General features: G+C 39.3%; 2 protein-coding genes across 2 annotated transcripts in view; one reads left to right on the top strand and one right to left on the bottom strand.

The window, feature by feature from the left end:
* Positions 1–18,283, bottom strand: part of LOC110946484 (butyrophilin subfamily 2 member A2-like) — a 417,600-nt gene that overhangs the window by 81,700 nt on the left and 317,617 nt on the right. The window lies entirely within an intron of this gene.
* On the top strand, positions 1,531–11,865 carry LOC127532333 (low affinity immunoglobulin gamma Fc region receptor III-A-like). The gene is made up of 7 exons (XM_051943938.1): positions 1,531–1,577; positions 3,167–3,229; positions 3,430–3,669; positions 7,704–7,949; positions 8,384–8,623; positions 8,784–8,909; positions 9,863–11,865. Exons 1-7 carry the CDS (start codon positions 1,547–1,549, stop codon positions 9,868–9,870), a joined length of 954 nt encoding a protein of 317 aa, XP_051799898.1. The 5' UTR covers positions 1,531–1,546; the 3' UTR covers positions 9,871–11,865.

The following is an 18,283-nucleotide window of genomic DNA, read 5'->3' as shown; positions in this document are numbered from 1 at the left end:
ACCCTCTAGTTTGTTTAGTTCACCTGATTTGGAGCCCTGTACATACTTTCACATCCTGTTAAAAAACAAACAAACAAAAAAAAAAAAACACCTGTTCACACTTGGGTTTTTCCCTCACCTCAATACGCCGTGACAATTGTCTTGTCCCTTTTTAATTAAAGTTAGAAAAAACTGACATTTTCTTCTCTGTGCTGTGATAATCAACACCAACAGTTAAAAAAATACATTTTAATATGAGGTGCAATGGGAAAAAAAATCTGACTGCATTCATGAAACATAAACACCACATTCCCTTTCAGTAGTCTCCCTGTGCAGTGATGCACTGCTCCCACGGCTCCTGCAACTACTGACTGCTTTCATTGTTGACTAATCTGTCTTGCATTTTTAATTAATTTACTAGTTCTTTGGTCTAAATTTTTATTGTTGTTGAAGCAATCATTCAAACCAGAATTTAACGTCTTTTCTTTGCACAGACTTTGAGGTCCACGGTGAAACTGCTAATTCACATCTGCGAGTGGTCCGACTTGTTGGCAGCATTTGAGATACTGCAGGAGTGGTGAGTTGGTGCAGGATTTGCTTGAAGGTTGCAGCGTTTAGAGAGAAAATAAAATTAATTTTCAAGTGTATAAAGAATTAAAGTGGCTCCACCATACTGTGCATACCCACTGCTAAGGTCTAAATGGTCCACGTAAACTCTCGAAGGTTTCAGAAATGACGAAATTCATCCCATGCTGACTCTTGAGTACTTGCAGATCTTTGCAGCACATATGAAACTGTCCCCCTAGCACACAGGATAAGAGCAACAAATTTAGGTTTGTTGAGTCACAATCAAGACTTTGAGTTGTGCGATGTATCCAGTGTTAGATAGTGGTTTCCTGCTGGAAACTTTCATAAATAAATAGCTTTAACTCTTCATCTTTATCTGCTCTCTTTCGCTCAAGTCCTCTACCCAAACTACAGGAATGTCTGTCAATAAAGTCACAGTTCACAAACCATCCACAGATTTTGTGAACTGTCATGATACTTTACCTTGAGATCAACTTAACTGAATAAGATTAACCTAGAATTTGTGTTTTACTGTGTTGTATTGATTGCATTTTATTTGTGAAGGCGTTTTTTTTTTCACATTGGGTGCTAAATAACATCTCTAAATTGAAATGGAGCATCATAATTTTAAAAAGTTAGAACTTGAGTAGGAGTCAGTTTTAAGGCGTCACTAGTGGTGTTTTAGAAAGGAATCAGACATTAGTTTATTGGGGACACTGTTGCCACTATAAGAACACAGTCTTGTTGGGTGGTTTCTGTCATGAATACGATGAAATCAGTTTATCAGATGTTTTGTGGTAACTCAACACCAGCAGCAAAAGACGAGCTCTGTGACCCACAATCAAGATCAGATAGAAGCGCAGCGTTTTATCTGCGAGACGCGACCTTAAGATGAGCTTCTGCGCTCCAGAACTGAGGAGGCGTCAGAGCAAAGAGGTGGGTCTCCACTGCTTCGCTTCAGCTGAAGTTCAGACGGACGTTCAGTCAAGAAGAAGGCGACATGGAGGCGACAACTCTCTGCATCGGACTGTGTGAGTCTGTCTGTTCATGCAGTAGGACATCATATAGAGTAGCAGTGATGATTAAATGTTGATTTATATGCTCTCCTGACACCTCTTACTAGCTTTATTTGTCATGTGAAGGACAAAATTCCATTTTAATCTCATTTTCAGGTGCAATACTTTTTTATTGTGTAATATTCAATCAGTTTAACTGCCAGCATTACTTTTCATTGCTCTGTTCCAGGCTTATTTTAGCTTAATTGCTTCATTATGGTATTTCATCATACTCATATCTGTGTAATTTTGCTTTCTCTGACCACTATCTGGCACTAGAATTGCCTTCAGGATTGATTCCTCCTTTAGAAAACCTAACTGTAGTAGAGACTGATGTTATACTGCAATGTAAATTGAAGAATTTAACTTGGGTACATGCAAATACATCTTGTATTGATAATCTTAGGGCTATCAGTCAGTAAAGCGAAGAAATTTTTGCTGAAATATTGGTGTAATATTGATTATTTTGCATAAGCTGTTGTGTGCAAACCAGTAGCGGCTGATGAAAAAAATCTTGGTGGGGCTGGTGTGCCAACAGACTTCCTTGCCTAATCTAGCATAAGCATTCAAATGAAGAGTCGGAAAATGACTACAGGTCCACAATAATAATTTAATTTCAGTTTCCAGTTTCACAGAAGAAGTAACAATTTACAGACATATTAGACGTTATGCTATCAATGTAGGTTGAGTTATTTTTGAAGAGAGAATGAAAGAGAACATTTCCTATAAAAATGTAACATACAAAGAATTGAGAACCAACCAACCAACCCACAACTATATTATTATTACATACTGCCTATTGAATGTAAAATAAACTTAAAAGACACTCTGTCTCTGTTCCTGTGTGTCTGTTCCTCTGTGAGTCTCTGTTCCTGTGATAGGCCAATTATCAGTAATTTTCCCCTAGCAACCATAACCTGATTGGCTATTTAGCTGCAGGTCAGGGGCACTTTGCCGAGCGCCCTGTGGGAGAATGACATGCTGTAGTTCGGCGGAAATTCGGTTGTCGGTTGGTGTTAATGTTGTTTAAATGGTTTAAAATACATGCAGGCACACACATACTATAAGTAAAACTGAAGCTGGTTAAAAAAAAAAAAAAACTAAAAAAAAAAATCCCCTCCACAGCTGGTGGGGCGCAGCCCCAGCGCCCCCTATGGGCCAGCCGCCACTGGTGCAAACACCTAACAAGTAGTTTTCCTCAAGATCTTAGATCATATCCAGGAGTTTTAAATGTAAAACACTAGTAACTAAATACATTTACTGTAGAGTTTGCACATAATGCATTTCTTATCTTCAGTTTCTCAAGATTGCACAACTAAATATTTTTATTCCTCAGCATTTCAAATACAAATGTGTTTTTCACCTCGTAATTACTTAAAATTTCGCTATTTGCTTTTATTCATTTTAACGCATTGTAGCACACAAGAACTAGTCTCAGCTAAATTGGTCACTTCCCAACATGCATCACAATAATTCTTGCTTTTTAATTCCATCTAAGCGTCTTAACTGTCAGTCTGTGCCAGCATGTGAACATCTGAATAAACTCAGTTCTTTTGTTTGTCCAGTGATGAACATGTTGCTGTTGCCTGTTGCACAATTACAGGACAGATATGATGCTCAGGACGCTGGTGAGTACATATTTCTACCAAAATTAGCACAAATCTTTTAATCTGCAATACATTTTTACTATGCTTGCTAATGTGGCACAGTGGTCACAATGATACTACACAGAATACTAGTAACTACAGTTGACATTACACTTCTGCATTAATGACCAGTTTTGAGTCGCTACAGGTCAAGTTCTTCATTACTTGTTTGTGTTGCTCAGCTGTGATCCTGGAGGGTCCCACATCTCCGGTGTTGGAGGGAGATACGGTGACTCTGCTCTGCAGAAACCGGATGCTGTTTTTCAACCTCACTGCGGATTTCTACAAGGATGGCATCCTGATCAACAGCAGCAACACAGGAAGCATGGTCATCGACAGCGTCTCTAAATCTGACGAAGGCCTCTACAAGTGTAACATCTCAGGAGCTGGAGAATCGCAGGAGAGCTGGCTGGTTGTCAAAGGTGGGCCGATTTGTATGTATGTCAGTGTTCAAGAGCATGCAATATAATCAGTGTCAAACAGTGTTCAAATAAGAGAACTCTTTCAGGTGCAGATATCAAGTGATTCTCTTCATGCTACATTATATATATATCTTGGTCTGCTGAAGATAGTCACATTGTCTCTTATATAGAAGACAGAAAAGATAGGTTTCCTGTGAATGTTTGCACTTTTTACAGGATGTAGCAGCAACTTATAGATCAGGCTGTAGCACCTTGTCAGTGGACAGACATCAGATTTCTTGAGAATTTAGAACTTCCCACTGTGTTTTTGTGGTTCTGTTCATGCTACGTTAATAGCATACCAGTTTTGGTGTCAACAATTGCCTTGACCCTTACGTAAAAGATAGAAAAGCACACAGGTCACTTGTGGATGTTTGCAAAAAACCTTTGCACTTCTTACTGGACATAGCAGCTACTTACAAATCAGGCAGGGCACCTTGTCAGTGGACAGACATAGCACAGGATATCTGGAGAGTTTAGAACCTCCGACTGTTCATGTGGTTATGTTTATGCTACATTAAGTACATGATAGTCTAGTGCAGACAGTTACATTGACCCTTATATAAAGGACAGAAAAACTAGTGATGTTACGCTCGAGCCAGTTTGCTCGACACAGTGCCGAGCTTTTGAAGTGAAAGTGTTCCGAGACGGTGTTTCGATCCCTGCTTCAGCACGCCCACAATCACGTGACTATCGAGAACGAGGCCTCGTTACGTCACATCGCGTGTCGCGGTGCTTCGCGCAAATGTTGAAGGGGTTTCACATTTCAATCTGTCCAGGTCTTAAAAGGCATAGGGGTCTGATTCACTCCTCAAATTGTGGGTTTTTGAGAGGAGATTACGCTCGCGCATTTGCCATTTGTCATTTTGAGAGAAGTTAGGGAGAGTATACATTTAGTTAGAATTTAGTTTAGATATATCTAGTTGCATTAAATACATCAAATAAAACACAGATACATATGCATAGATTCACTCATACACAACACACATTCATAGAAACACACCACATATATGCACACAAACATACATACATACATACATAGAGAGAGAGAGAGATGCTGCACGTAACACCCACACCCTAAAAACGTGAATGGGGTCAGAGCACCTCGGACTTCATTCACGCATTACCTAAGATCTAGATAATGCGTCCGCCAGGACACTCTCTCAGCCTTTGATGTGCTGGACCTCCACATTGATGGACTGTAAGAATAGTGCCCAGCGCATGAGCCTCTGATTGGCGTTTCAAATCTGATTAATAAACACAAGAGGGTTGTGATCGGAATACATGACAACAGGTGCACTAGCGGAGCCCACATATACCTCAAAATGCTTGAGTGCCAAAATAAGGGCAAGAGCCTCCTTTTCAACAGTCAAGTACACACGTTGATGCTGATTAAATTTTCTCGAGAAATGAGACTGGATGCTCCACTCCATCTCCATCTTGAAGGAGGACAGCACCCGCCCCCGCATCGCTTGCATCAACGACCAACTTAAATGGACAATCAAATGTGGGCATAGCCAGGACTGGGGCATGAGTGAGCAAGGCTTTTACACAAACGCACGCTGACAACTACCTGACCAATGAAAACGAGTCTTTGGACTCAATAGGTCGGTGAGCGGAGCCGCAACAGCCGAGAAGTTTTTACAGAAGCTCCTGTAATACCCCACTATCCCCAAGAAACGGCGCAGCTCACGACGTGAAGCAGGAAGAGGGAAAGACAGGATCACTTCAACTTTAGAATGCACCGGCTTGACTTGCCCACGACCCACAACTTTTCCCAAATATGTCACTGTGGCCCGACCGAACTCGCACTTTGCCAAATTGAGTGTGAGGTTGGCATCAGACAGCCTTCCAAATACCACCTGAAGCTGCTGCAGATGATCATACCACGAACTCGAATAAACCACCATATCATCCAAATACGCTTCGCACCCTGGCAAGCCTGACAAGACCGTGTTTACCAAACGCTGAAACGTAGCAGGTGCATTACGCACGCCAAATGGCATTAGCGTGTATTGCAAGAAAGTGTCAGGGGTCACAAATGTGGAAATTTCACTTGCCCGAGGAGTCAGAGGCACCTGCCAATATCCTTTTAACAAGTCGAGTTTCGTCACATAATTGGCACTGCCATTACGATCAACACAATCCTCAACTCGGTGCAAAAGATAGCAGTCCAGCTTCATGACCCCATCAGAGCCATCGGATTTACCAGCTAAGAGGCACAGCGAACTCCACAAACTGAAGCTGGGTTTTGCAATCCTGTTCTCCAGCATATAATTTACCTGCTGCTGTAAACGGAGGCGCTTATCGGGATTTACTTTATACGCATGCTGCTTTATCAGTGGGGAATCCCCCATATCGATGTCATGTTGCAGCACATGGGTCCGAGTCGTTACATCTGAGAACTGAGAAATATGAGATTTTATTGTACTGACCACACCCTGCGTTGTGACCGAGTCAAATGTAATAAACACTCATCAAGCTTCGACAACATTTCAGAATTTTCCAACCGTTCTTGGACAACAGCCCTCAACAGATCAACAACATCAGACATGGCTGGAACCGCCGTGACGCCATGGGTTCAGCACTAGACAGCGCCCCGGCTACCTGAGTCTCATCAATGCTTTCAGCACTGGACAGCGCTAACACAGCTTTACCCCCGGCAGTAACAGAAGACAACGGAACAGAATCTCTGTCCAGGCAAGGCAGCATGTTATTGTGACACACCTCTGACGGTCTGGAGTAGCAACGATGTAATCCACCTGACTCACCTTTTCTTGGACTACATAGGGGCTGCAGTAACGCGCCTGCAAAACTGAACTAGGCACAGGAAACATCAACACTTTGTCGCTGGGCCTGAAAGATCTATTTACAGCATTTCTGTCGAACCACCTTTTCATTTTCATTTGAGCAACTGACATATTTTCCCTTGCCAATTCGCAGGCACGGCGAAGCTTAAAACGAAAATTGCTGATGTAAGCAAATTTTGTTGTTATCCCGGACGAGCCCCCAAGTATGTTATGGCCCCCATACAAACAAGAAAGCACACGGCTCAATAGGGGTAGGAGGCTGGAACATATGAAGGACGCCACACAGAAATGTTACAATTAATCCCACAAGCTTTATTTGCTTAACCCAAGGTGATCAACAACAGAAATACAGAACAAAGGGAAAAAAACGAGGGCTGGAGACCCCGGCCAAAAATAACAAAATGGAAAGATGCTGGGAACGACGGCCCATGGCGTGGTTGGCCCAGCGTCTTTCCATTTTCTCCCCCTAAACTACCTAAAAATGGAAACTAAACCTGAAATAAACAAAAGACGAATAACGGAACTGCCAGTAATCTCCAGCCCAAACTAACACAACAAAACCCCAGCACCTAAACGCGCATGGGGTAAAAACCTGCTTGGGGAAACAAAGAAACATCAAGGAGGAAGGAAAACTTCCTCCTACCTGACCAGGTGTCTGTGCCCGTGTGCCATGCCACCTTGTCTCTCCAGTCCCTGTTCCTCTTATCCCCTCCTCCTCTCTCTACCTTTTTTTATTATTATTTCTCATCTCATTGTATGCCATGTAGTTGAGACAAATGACCATGTCCCCAACCTCAGTCCTCACCATTTTACATGTTATTTTAAAATGCTTAAAGTGAAAAGCTTAAAATGTGTAAGACTGACGAGCAAAATGTGCCTTAACAGTTGTGCAATTTATATGCAGATCCTTTATATAATGTTATACTGATCTGTTAGGCTCTACCTGATGTTCTTTCAGAGGTTAGGAAAGTAAATAGAAAGGTGTGACTTGTATTGCTTTTCTTTCTTTTGGAATTTTATGAGCATCTGTCAATGATGCCTGGAACAACAACAACAAAAAAACAATTTGTGACACCATGACAGAATATAACTGCAAACAATAGCAATACAGCAAAATGAACAAAAGATATAGGGATGACTGTCATTTGCAGACAGCAGAATGAAAAGTATTTTTCTTGTTTTCAGTTGGTGTCGTGATCCTAGAGAGTCCCATCCACCCCGTGACGGAGGGAGAATCTGTGACTCTTCGCTGCAGAAAAAGTAAAACTCGTGCAAAATATGTCGCGGATTTCTACAGACGTGGCTTCCATTTTGCAACCGGCTACAATGGAGAGACGACCATCGAGAGTGTCTCCAAGTCGGATGAAGGACTCTACAAGTGCAAGTTCTCTGGAATCGGTGAATCTTCAGAAAACTGGCTGGAAGTCAAAGGTAAATGCATTTGCCAGTCAACAGACATACCAGACACAGCACAGGATATCTGGAGAATGCAGAACTTGCTGCAGTCAGTTGCATTGACCCTGACATTGAAAAAAGAAAAAAAACTGTGAATTGGCATGTTTTCCAGGATGTAGCATGACTTCCATGTTGCAAGTAGTTACAAAGGAGAAATGACAATCAGTTTTAAGGTTTATACTAATGATAGCATTAACCTTGCCAATGACTGAACTTATTTTGCAAGAATACACAGAAAATGTACAAAATATTGAGCAGGATGTTAACTAAAATGTGTGAATCAGTTGAACAACAATAGATTAGTCTTTAAATATAGTTTGAAAGCCTATTTGTCATTCCTTTTCTGTATCTGAGGCTTTGTCTTGTATGATGCTAGTCAATTTTACATCTTTGAATTCATATTTGATTAGTTATTCCTGTGGTCCTGGAGAGTCCTGACTTTCCCGTGATGGAGGGGGAAGCTGTAACGCTGCACTGCAAGAACAAGGTCACCGCCAACGTCACTGCTGACTTCTATAAAGATGGACACTTCATCGGGAGCAGCTCTACAGGGAACATGAGCTTCCAGAGTTTTTCCAAATCACAAGGACAATACAAGTGTAACATTCTTGGAGCTGGAGAATCCCAAGAGAAGTGGCTCACTGTCAGAGGTACATAAAACTTGTGACATTAATAAGTTCAAGAGATATATGAGATTTCTTTAGAGGACCCTAAACTCCAAATGTAGCTCATCATATCTCATGAGAATATTGTTTTGTTCAAAATGACCAACCTCACTTTTGACAGAAAAACTTTATATCATCTTTTCAGAGTGTCCAGCCTCTTTGAGTCAAGCTCCAGTTCTCATCTACCTCTTATTAAAGACTGTTTTCACCAGTTTATCTGCAACGCTGCTGCTGTTACTGTTGGGAAAATATCACCGTCGGAAACATGGAGGTAAAAAAATAAAATCCACTTTCCACTGACAAAATACACTTCAAGTAGAGTCTGACACCAACAAAATACGATGCTTTATCACTTTTGTAGCAAAGATGAGGTCATTCAGCTGATCACTGATTTGTTCACTACACTAACTGAAAAGCTTCATGTCATCAGCATAATGGGACAGATTTTCATGGTATGCTTAATTTGATAAAATGAATGTAAGTAAATGATGGGGGGGAAGAGGACCAAGTACTGAGCCATGGGGAACTCCACATGTCAAATAGCAGAAATCTAGGAAAAAAAGTGAATAACTGAACAACTGGTGATTCTTACTTATAGCTGTGCAGTCAGTTAATGAGAATATTCCTTAAATCAGTTTATTTCCATTCATTATTCAACAAAATCAAACAATAATCCAACATCGAGGAAAGCCTTGAAGCCTGATAGATGCCCAATGAGCTCTTATTGTGGGCTGAATTACTCTGAGTATATATTGTAGCGAGGTGTAAGATATGGAAAAAACACTGCATGAAATGCCTTTCCAACAATTTTATTTGCTTGTCGGTGCAACAAAATGTCAGTGAGCCAACACGTTAGGTTAAGATTCATGTAAAGACAATTGAGACAATTGTACCTTTCCATCAATGTACTTTTTTTTTCCTGAGATTTGCATCATATTAAAAGAGATTATCTGGATGAGCTGACAATGTTCTGGCTTGTCCTTGGCATGACAAAGATTAAAGAACTTTAAAGTAAAAACAGTGAAATTACTGTAAAAATAGCCTCAGAAATTTATAGAAGTAAATGGATTTTATATTTGCACTGACAAAATGTTCTAGGGATGAACTAGGTGCAGTCAGCAGATCAACATCAATTTTACTGTCAATAATTGAAGACAAATGAACATTACTTCTATTATGTGAACAATGTTAATGTGTGAGACGTTTCTGCTTCAATTCCCACAGATGACTAATCTAGACGGACGTCGCATCCAAATAAATCCAACAACAAAGACAGTAATCATGTGTAAGTTACATCTTACACAGCATGGACTGTCTTTATAAACATTCTAAGTTGTATTTGTTTAGTATCAAATGGTATTTTTAGCAGTGATTGATAAACTTACAGTATTTTTTTGTTCAAGTTTTATTTTTCGATACGAGGACAATTTCTGTAGAAAGATTTGTGATTTTATTGTTAGACATGAAAAACATCTTTGAATTCTGCTGATGTCTGTGTAAAGATGTTCTTGGGTGATTTTATTGCTGAAAGCTGTAAATGAAGTTTTGCTGTGGCTGCTGTCTAGTGTGAGAAAACATTTTCTGAAGGGTGAACGCAGCTCAGGTTCAGACTTTTTTTCAGCTCAGGTGTCTACAGAATCAGGATCCTCTCTGACCACAGAAAGCGTCTCTGAAACCCTGAGAAGAAAAACCACAGCGTCTTCCGTCTCTATGAAAAGAAGTCGTGGTTGATGTTCGGTCAGTCAAACCTGACGGACAGCTACTGAAACGCTGGGGTCCAAAAATAAGTTGTACTGTTAATAAGTCACAACAAAGTTAGTTATGAGAAATGACACAACGACAAATGACCTAATGAATCCTAAATTTAACAAGAAGTTTTACCAAACTTGGACCGCCCGGCGACACAGATGACCCCTGTGACCTTGAAAATGAGGTCACGGTCACCAAATGCGAACTTGACCTGTGTCTTATTATGGTACAGCTGTGTACCAAATATGGTGAGGCTACATCAATATTTTATCGAGTTATCGAGCGCAAACCAAATTGTTACAAACACCGGAACAAGCAAGCAAGACCTCGCAGCTCAAAACAATACCTTCGGGGAAATGACGTTTGTCCGGGCGGTAACAGAAAGTTAAATCTTCATATTGTTTCAACTGCAGTATTTAGTGTTTTGCTTCTTTTGCAGTATTCATCACTGTGGTTCAGTTTAAAGTCCTGCACCTCTATGGAAACAAAACCACCAGGAAGATTCAGAGAGAAGTCAGACATGTCTTCAGTGAAGACATGTGAAAGTTACAAAGACGTTAATCATGAAAAATAGGAAACTAAAGTTGAAGTTTCTTTGATTACTTATTTTACAAAGATGAAAAAAACTGTAATCAGTTTTCACAACAACAAAACTTGGGACTCCACAAACTTTCTGCATTTTTTCATTAATGGCTTCAAGGTTGCAGCAAGAAATACTGATTTATTTTTTTTTAACCAATTCTGTTTAGAATACATAGTTTATATTTACCGAATTTTCAAATGAGACATTAAAAATAACGAACTTTTGATTGAAATGGAAGCTTTAATGTGGTTAAGTGTTGTGACAGAACCAAATGCCACATGAGTAGTTCAAAGTTTTCTTGTTTCTGGCTCTGATAAATGGTCATTTGGGTGATGCATTTCAGCGCAGAGTTTAAAGATCAAGGGGGTAAAAGAATAATTACAAATAATCAAAACTTTCCATTTCTATCTGTAGTAAATGCAAATTTATTTTATAGGAAAAGCTGATGACATGCAGACAGGCACCATGCTGTGATTTCTTATGTTGTACTGGTTAGTTGTTAGTCAGAGATGGAACTTGGGACACATTGGTTTGGTTTGGTTTCCGTTTCCACACAACAAAGAAAACTGAAAGAAGAAACGCCAACAAAAGCAGCACAACCAATGAGCATTCAGCTGCACTAATGAATCCTGGAACACAGCGGTGTCCATTTAAAATCTTTAAAAAGGACAGAAACAACATTAAAGTTAGTCACACTTCAGATGCTGTCCTCCTGGATTCTACAGGTGAAGTTATTGCTGTGTCTCTTCACAATTATATTTTCTGATTATTTCTCATTGTTGCTCTCTGTTGCCCCCTCCAGTCACATTTTGTCTTTTTGTATATTTGTTGTTTTATACAGTAAATATATTCTCTTCCAGGTCCTGCCTGTTTTTGGTGTCTAATACACTTTCTGTCAAATAAATGTCTTATTTTCTTTTAAAATGCCTCGTATTGTTTTTCTTGGGTGTCTTTGGAGACGTACAGAAAACTGTTTAAATAAAGCATCATTGTGTTTGTCTGAATGAAGTTCCTCACAAGACCATGAGATCATCAGAAAGAGTGACGTCACTGGTCAAAACTATTTTTCTAACCTTATTTCGCTTTCAGCATTGCTCTTTAAATAAAGGTTAAATTGATGCATACATTTCTGCAGGGCTTTAAATTTCTGTATATTGTGATTTGTTCATGACTGAAATACGCTCAGTTGTTGACTGCATGTTGGCTTTGCTTTGTAACATCAAGATTTTTAAAAAAAGTTTATTTTGTTAATTTTTCAAGGGGCCTATACATGAATGTTCTTTACTGTATTAAAAAATGAATATTCTTCATTTAGTTCAACAGACATTGGCATTTATATTTAATAACTTGAGTAATTCTTCATATGTCTCATTAGAATCCACTGTTTTAAACAAGTCATGCAGAAAAATGAACAACTTTAGCTGTAGTTTGTAAAAGAATGTAAACATTCATCTGTAGAAGTTTTCATTTATTCATATTTTTTACACAAAAAATATTTGTACAATACATAAGAACATTATTCAGTGTCTGAGTAAAAACATGACCTGATTTAAATAAAACAAATTCAAAGCACAAGATATGAATTTCCCAATACAACTCTAACTACTGCAAACATTTTAAAAAGGCAACATATTCAGTGATTTAAAATAAAAAAATACAATTAGAAAAATTCTATTAAATATTTATAGCAACATGTTATTCTGGACCTAAATTGTTTTTTTTTTTAAAAAGCCACTTTGGGGATTCTGAAATAAATTGTTAAAAAAACAAAACTTGGATTCAAATTAAACATAGTACAAAGTATTACTGATGCTAATAAAGCAAAACCTTGCCTGAATTTACTGAACAAACTGCACAAACTCATCGTTTTAACACAGTTATCATGAACAAACATATTGAACTCGGTCTCCTCATTGAGTGTGACTTCTCTATCCAACAATAAAACCACATTTCTTGTTTTTGAAGAAATTTTTTTTTAATTATTAAGCAAGAAAATTTAATTCTGAAATCATAGAATTAACAGATAATTCTGAAAAGGTTAGGGCTTGTAGATAACATTGTCAGTTAAAGTAAATGTAAACTGTAGCTCATGCAGAACTGTTGTTTCTCTATAAAGTTGTAAGATCTTGACATTAACATTTACATTGGTAATTTGAAGCTTTTAACACTCATGGAAACCACTAAAATCGACTTCTTTCGTTTAAATGTACCATATAACTAGAATAATGTAGAGATCAGGTCTGTAAATGTCTCAGAATGAATACAGACAGAAATGAGTCAACCCAGTGAGGATGGAAAACAGCATTTCACTTCATTTTGACTTCATCTTGTGTTCGCCTTGATCTGCAGGATGTGAGCAGATCAGCTGATAAAACTCAAAGCTGAACAAATTGTTTTACTGTTTAAAATTGTAATTTGGACTAAAGACAGACAATAAATCAGCAAGGATTATTCTGTTCTTCTGGTAGATCCTGACTTCTCTCTTGTTGATGTTCAGTAGTTTGTTTATTGACTGGTGGATTATCTTTGTCCTCTTTTCTTTCTGACTCTTCCAGTTTCTTCTGAAGCTCTTCTATCTCCTGCTCTGTAGATTTAAGGTGTTTCAGAATTTGTTCCTTGTTTGTCTCTAGTTTTCCTTTCCTCTCTGTCATTTTCACAATCATGTCCTCTGTTGTTTCCAGGAGTTTCTCTGTGTTCTTTAACAGTTCCTCATGTACTGTTTTTTTCTGAGTCGCCTCTTCTTTGGCCTTTTCTCGCTTCGTCTTACTTTTGTCCAACAGTGGATCTTTCTTCGTCTGTATCTTTATTACCTGCATCTTCTCCTCCTGCTGTAGTGACAGAAGTTTCTCTTTCTGGTTCTTCAGATCGTCCTTCTGCTCTTTTAACACTTCAATCACCTGCTGCACATGTTCTAATTCTTCCTCATTCTTCTGTAGTTCTTCATCAAATTTTGCCTTTTTCATTTTCAAATACTTCATTTTCTCACTTCCTAACATGGACTGCTCTCTGTCTCTTTGTCCCTCCATCAGAAGCTCAAGTTCTATGTCGTTGCCTATCATCCACATTTCTCTTTTCCTGAGTTCAGCTTCATCCTCTTTTTGCCTCTTGATTCCTGTGTGAATTCAAAGCAGGGGATTGAGTTTAGTTTTAAATGGATGTGGCATAAAATTACATCAAATTCTGGTATAGTATGGCAGAATTATGAAGCAATTAAAGCTCAATAAACAGCTAAATATGGAAAAGCTAATCATGACCCTTCACTCTAAAGTGGAAATTAGAATAAAATTTGCAGTCAATTTGTGACAGTAACTTGTGATGTGGAATAAAGCAGAAAGTTGAATCAAACTCACTGGTTTGTCCCCATTTCCATACAATCAGTACAACCACAGAAATAGTCAGGACACAAGCAGCCATAGCGGTGGTGATACGAGCAGATCGACGAGAGTGGACCATAAAGACATCAGCTGAAAATACAAAACACATGAAAGACATGCTTATATGACTAGACTTCAACTGTCTGACTGTAAATAACTCATAAATTTTACCAGCAATATGGATCACTGTCTCTCTGCTCTGGTTGATGTTGTTCTGCTGGACTCTGCAGGTGAACTTGTTGCTGTGTTTCTTCTCCACAGTCACTCTGCTGCTGACAGTATAGAGGTCATCAGGACCTCTGACTGTCTCTGTAGGTCCAGCAGAGAGGAGGTTTCCATCACCGTCCAGCCACAACACCTCAGGCTCTGGATACCAGCCTGCAGACTCACACTGTAACTCCACTCCTCTCTTTCCATCAATTTCTACTAAAGTGATGACAGGTTGGGAAACAGCACCTGAAACAGGTCGAAAATTTTAAAAAATAAGGATGTCAGAGGAAGAAACACACTCAGTCTTTGGACAGTCAGCATCAATCACCACATAGACTGAGTGTTCAGACCAAACATCAAACAGACATATACTGTCTGTCTGTACGTACCAACAATGAGCTTCACAAAAGACTGTTTGTCCAGGTTTGGAACGTAGCATTCATATGTTCCCTCATCAGAGAGTTCTACTTTGGAGAGTTTCACTGAAATGTTTCCGTGCTTCAGTTCATTAATGAACAGTGACGTTCTTCCTCTGTATGAAGGATTTCTTGTATTTACGAGATCCTGACCGGAGCGCCACACGTGTACGAATCTGGGGTTCAGGTCAGCTCTCATCCACTCCAATATCTGTGCAGTAGCATCCACAGCAGGTTCCACATGACACGGTAAAATGATGTCAGCACCAATGGATGCCACTATTGGCTGAGATGGACCAATCACCTGAGACTCTCCTGAGGAAGAAAAGATCAGTTTATTGATTTCTGCTTTGGAAAGTAGCTACAAAAACCCTGTGGACACTGACAGCTGTGTTCCAGCAGCTTCTCATTCATTCAGACCTGCTTTCTGATGGTTCTTGGTTGACTCTTGACCATCCTGACCAATGGTCTCTCAGCAGCAGGTGATAGTTTGTGTTTTTTTCCCAGTGGTTGCAGTAACACAACTGGACCATATACTTTATACTGAAAGATGATTTTGGATCTGAAGCTGCTTTGAAATGGTTCCAAGTGACTTTCTGATTTTCTTTTTCTGAGTCTAACGAGTGGATCAGATGGGTTCTGTTTAATTGGTTCAGAGGAATCAGCAGCTGTAGTCAATCATAATAACTAAGGGAAGTTAAGAGGCCATGAACCAAAGAAAATGTGATCAACACACATTTCCACAGCATCAGCTGTCATAACTAAATTTGCTGCATGTATATTTTTGACCCACTAGATTTGTCATGTTCCACAAGTCTTATATTATAAATCTGTGAAAGCAAAATGCATGATCTTTTTTTCTGACAGCGACATCCTTTTTAATCATTCCATCATAGACAAGGTTTCTTTCAAGTGTATTTAAACTTTTAACATCTGTATGGCGAATCATTTTTAGTTATCACATCAACAAAACTGCAAAATGTTTGGTTTTAGTTTATCTGCAAAACATTCACCACAATGTGCAACAAAAGTGACTACAGCCAGTGCATTACCACTAATATGGTAAATGATTCAAAACTGTATTGTCATGAGATGAATAAACAAAAAGCTGTATCAATTTTATGATTACTTTTATTGTATTTGACCTTTTTTGTCACTACAAGTGCAATCAGATAACATTTATTTAATATTTTAGTTTTTTCAAATTTAAACAAGTCAAACTGCATAAAAATGACAACATTTCTCTCTTTTTTTTTTCATTTCAAAAGTACGGTTTGTGCAAAGTTTCCCAGTTTTGTATATTTTTGTGTTTGGAAAATCCAATATCAGCATCCCAGAAAACTCTGCCGTCATCTTTACATATCATAGCAAACAGAAATATAATTTTAATGTCACGTTCAGTTCTAAAAGCTGAATATGGGCTGAGGACTGCATCTGTGTGTGAGTTACCTCTGCAGAAGTGTGTTAGGAGAAGATGGAAAACCAAAACAGCGAAGGTTTGGAGTAGAGACCATCTTCTTATCTGGGGAGGCATCCTGCACGCTCGCTTCCCAATCTTAAACTTTTCCCTCGGTTACAGACGTACACCCGAGTTTATGTTTCACAAGCTGCTGACTGGTGCTAAAGAAAGAAAGAGAAAAAAAAATAAGCAGAAGATGGTTGCAGTTTGACTTTCTATGACATAAATAATTATAAGATGTCAGACAAAAACTAATCAACTTAATGTTTCACATAAAACTCCCACATACCTGTTGTGTTCCCGTACGCTGTGGAGTCAGTCCTGAATACAGTATCCTGCAATAAACAATGTGCACTTTAGATACTCTGTGGAGAGATAAGGTTCCTCTGTTCTACATTACATTCAAAGCGTTTTACATTCGCCCGTCTGTTTGGTTTTAAAACTAAAAAAAATCATATGTTCTGTGGATCTGCACAGCTGTTCAGTGATACAGATAATTTACTTTCCGTCTCAGCTTGTGTGCACATTAAATGTACATTAAACAAATTAAAGCAACTTCTACTCACATTTGAGGCAGTGACAGCAGCTGCTTGTTTTCAGAGGTCCCTTTCTATCACATGGTTAGATGTTAGGTGACTCTTCTTGCAAAACCAAACTTTCACCCCAAAACAGTTCAACCGGAGTGGAGGCAGTGACCAACAAGACACGAGCTGCTTTCAACTCTGTCTCTGTCGAATGCACCGCATACCTACATTATGAAACAAGTTCACCAAGTAACTTTAACTATCATAAAAACAAAAATAGAGGCGAGCTGAAGAATACTGAGAAGTACTGTTAGCACCGTGAGCTAGAGTCATGCCAAGCAAGCACAGAGAGATCGTGTTGTCACTGTCTGAGTGAAAGAGAAACACACCACTTCTCTGGCTAGAGCCAGTCTGTAGGAGGAGGGAGCTGTGTGTGACCGGCCAATTACAGAGTGTGAGACAGTGAAGACAGTAGTTGTTGCACGAGCACGAATAATGACGGACAATACTCGGACTATACTCGGATTCAGCAAAAATGCATTATCCGTAACGAGTACTCGTTTAAAACGAGCATTCGGCTCACCCCTACTATTTACTTTATGCACCATCCTAACCATCTGCTGACCTCAACAACAGATTGCATTCTAAACAGCTAATTCTGTTTCCCTTTAGGTTTTATAGTGTGCAGTTCATTGGCAAAAGTGTTTTCAGTTTTGACCTGTTGTGTCTTTATTGTGACAGCAGTGTTGGAACAGCATCCCTATTCTGCTTCCTCGTGTTCACTTTTTGAAAAATGTGTGCTATGAGTGAAAAAGTGTGTTCAAATGAGCAAAAAATGTGTTCAGTCTTTAGCAAAAAGAGTGCAAGAATTTTGGAAACTGTGTGTAAACCATGAATAGTGTCCAACATTTGGACAGCAGAGTCCTGTTTATGAGAAATGTGTGCAGTCAGTTGGTGGTTGAATGGAAGTTAGTGTCTGATCAATCGAGAAAATCTGTAAGATAATTAAGGTCCTATAAGGCTGTCAAGAAGCCCCTGGTCAATGAGAGACAGAGGTTAGCCCAGCATTGTTGGACCCAGTACACGAGACCTGGACAGCCAGGAACTGGAAGAAGATTCTGTGGTCCAAGATGGCGCCGCAGATGGCAGCCTGGTGTAGAGCTCTGCAGTACTTTTGTTGTCTTTGTTTGTGTTTTCTGTCTTAAGCCACTCCTCCAGGATGAGGAAAAGGGCAGGAAAAATGCTCTCAGACCCCTCTCACCCAGGTCACCACCTCTTTGACCTGATGCCCTCCTGCCAGCACTTCAGGACTCTGAGCACTAGAACATCC

Source organism: Acanthochromis polyacanthus, chromosome 23 (genome assembly GCF_021347895.1).
Source record: "Acanthochromis polyacanthus isolate Apoly-LR-REF ecotype Palm Island chromosome 23, KAUST_Apoly_ChrSc, whole genome shotgun sequence".
NCBI classification, from domain to species: Eukaryota; Metazoa; Chordata; class Actinopteri; family Pomacentridae; genus Acanthochromis; species Acanthochromis polyacanthus.
This window is presented reverse-complemented; position numbering and strand designations above follow the sequence as displayed.

Coding starts and splice junctions, on each gene's coding strand:
- LOC127532333 (XM_051943938.1), top strand. CDS start 1,547: ATGGAGGCGACAACTCTCTGCATCGGACTGT. Junction 3,670..7,703: donor GAGCTGGCTGGTTGTCAAAG/GTGGGCCGATTT, acceptor TCTTGTTTTCAG/TTGGTGTCGTGATCCTAGAG. Junction 8,624..8,783: donor GAAGTGGCTCACTGTCAGAG/GTACATAAAACT, acceptor TCATCTTTTCAG/AGTGTCCAGCCTCTTTGAGT.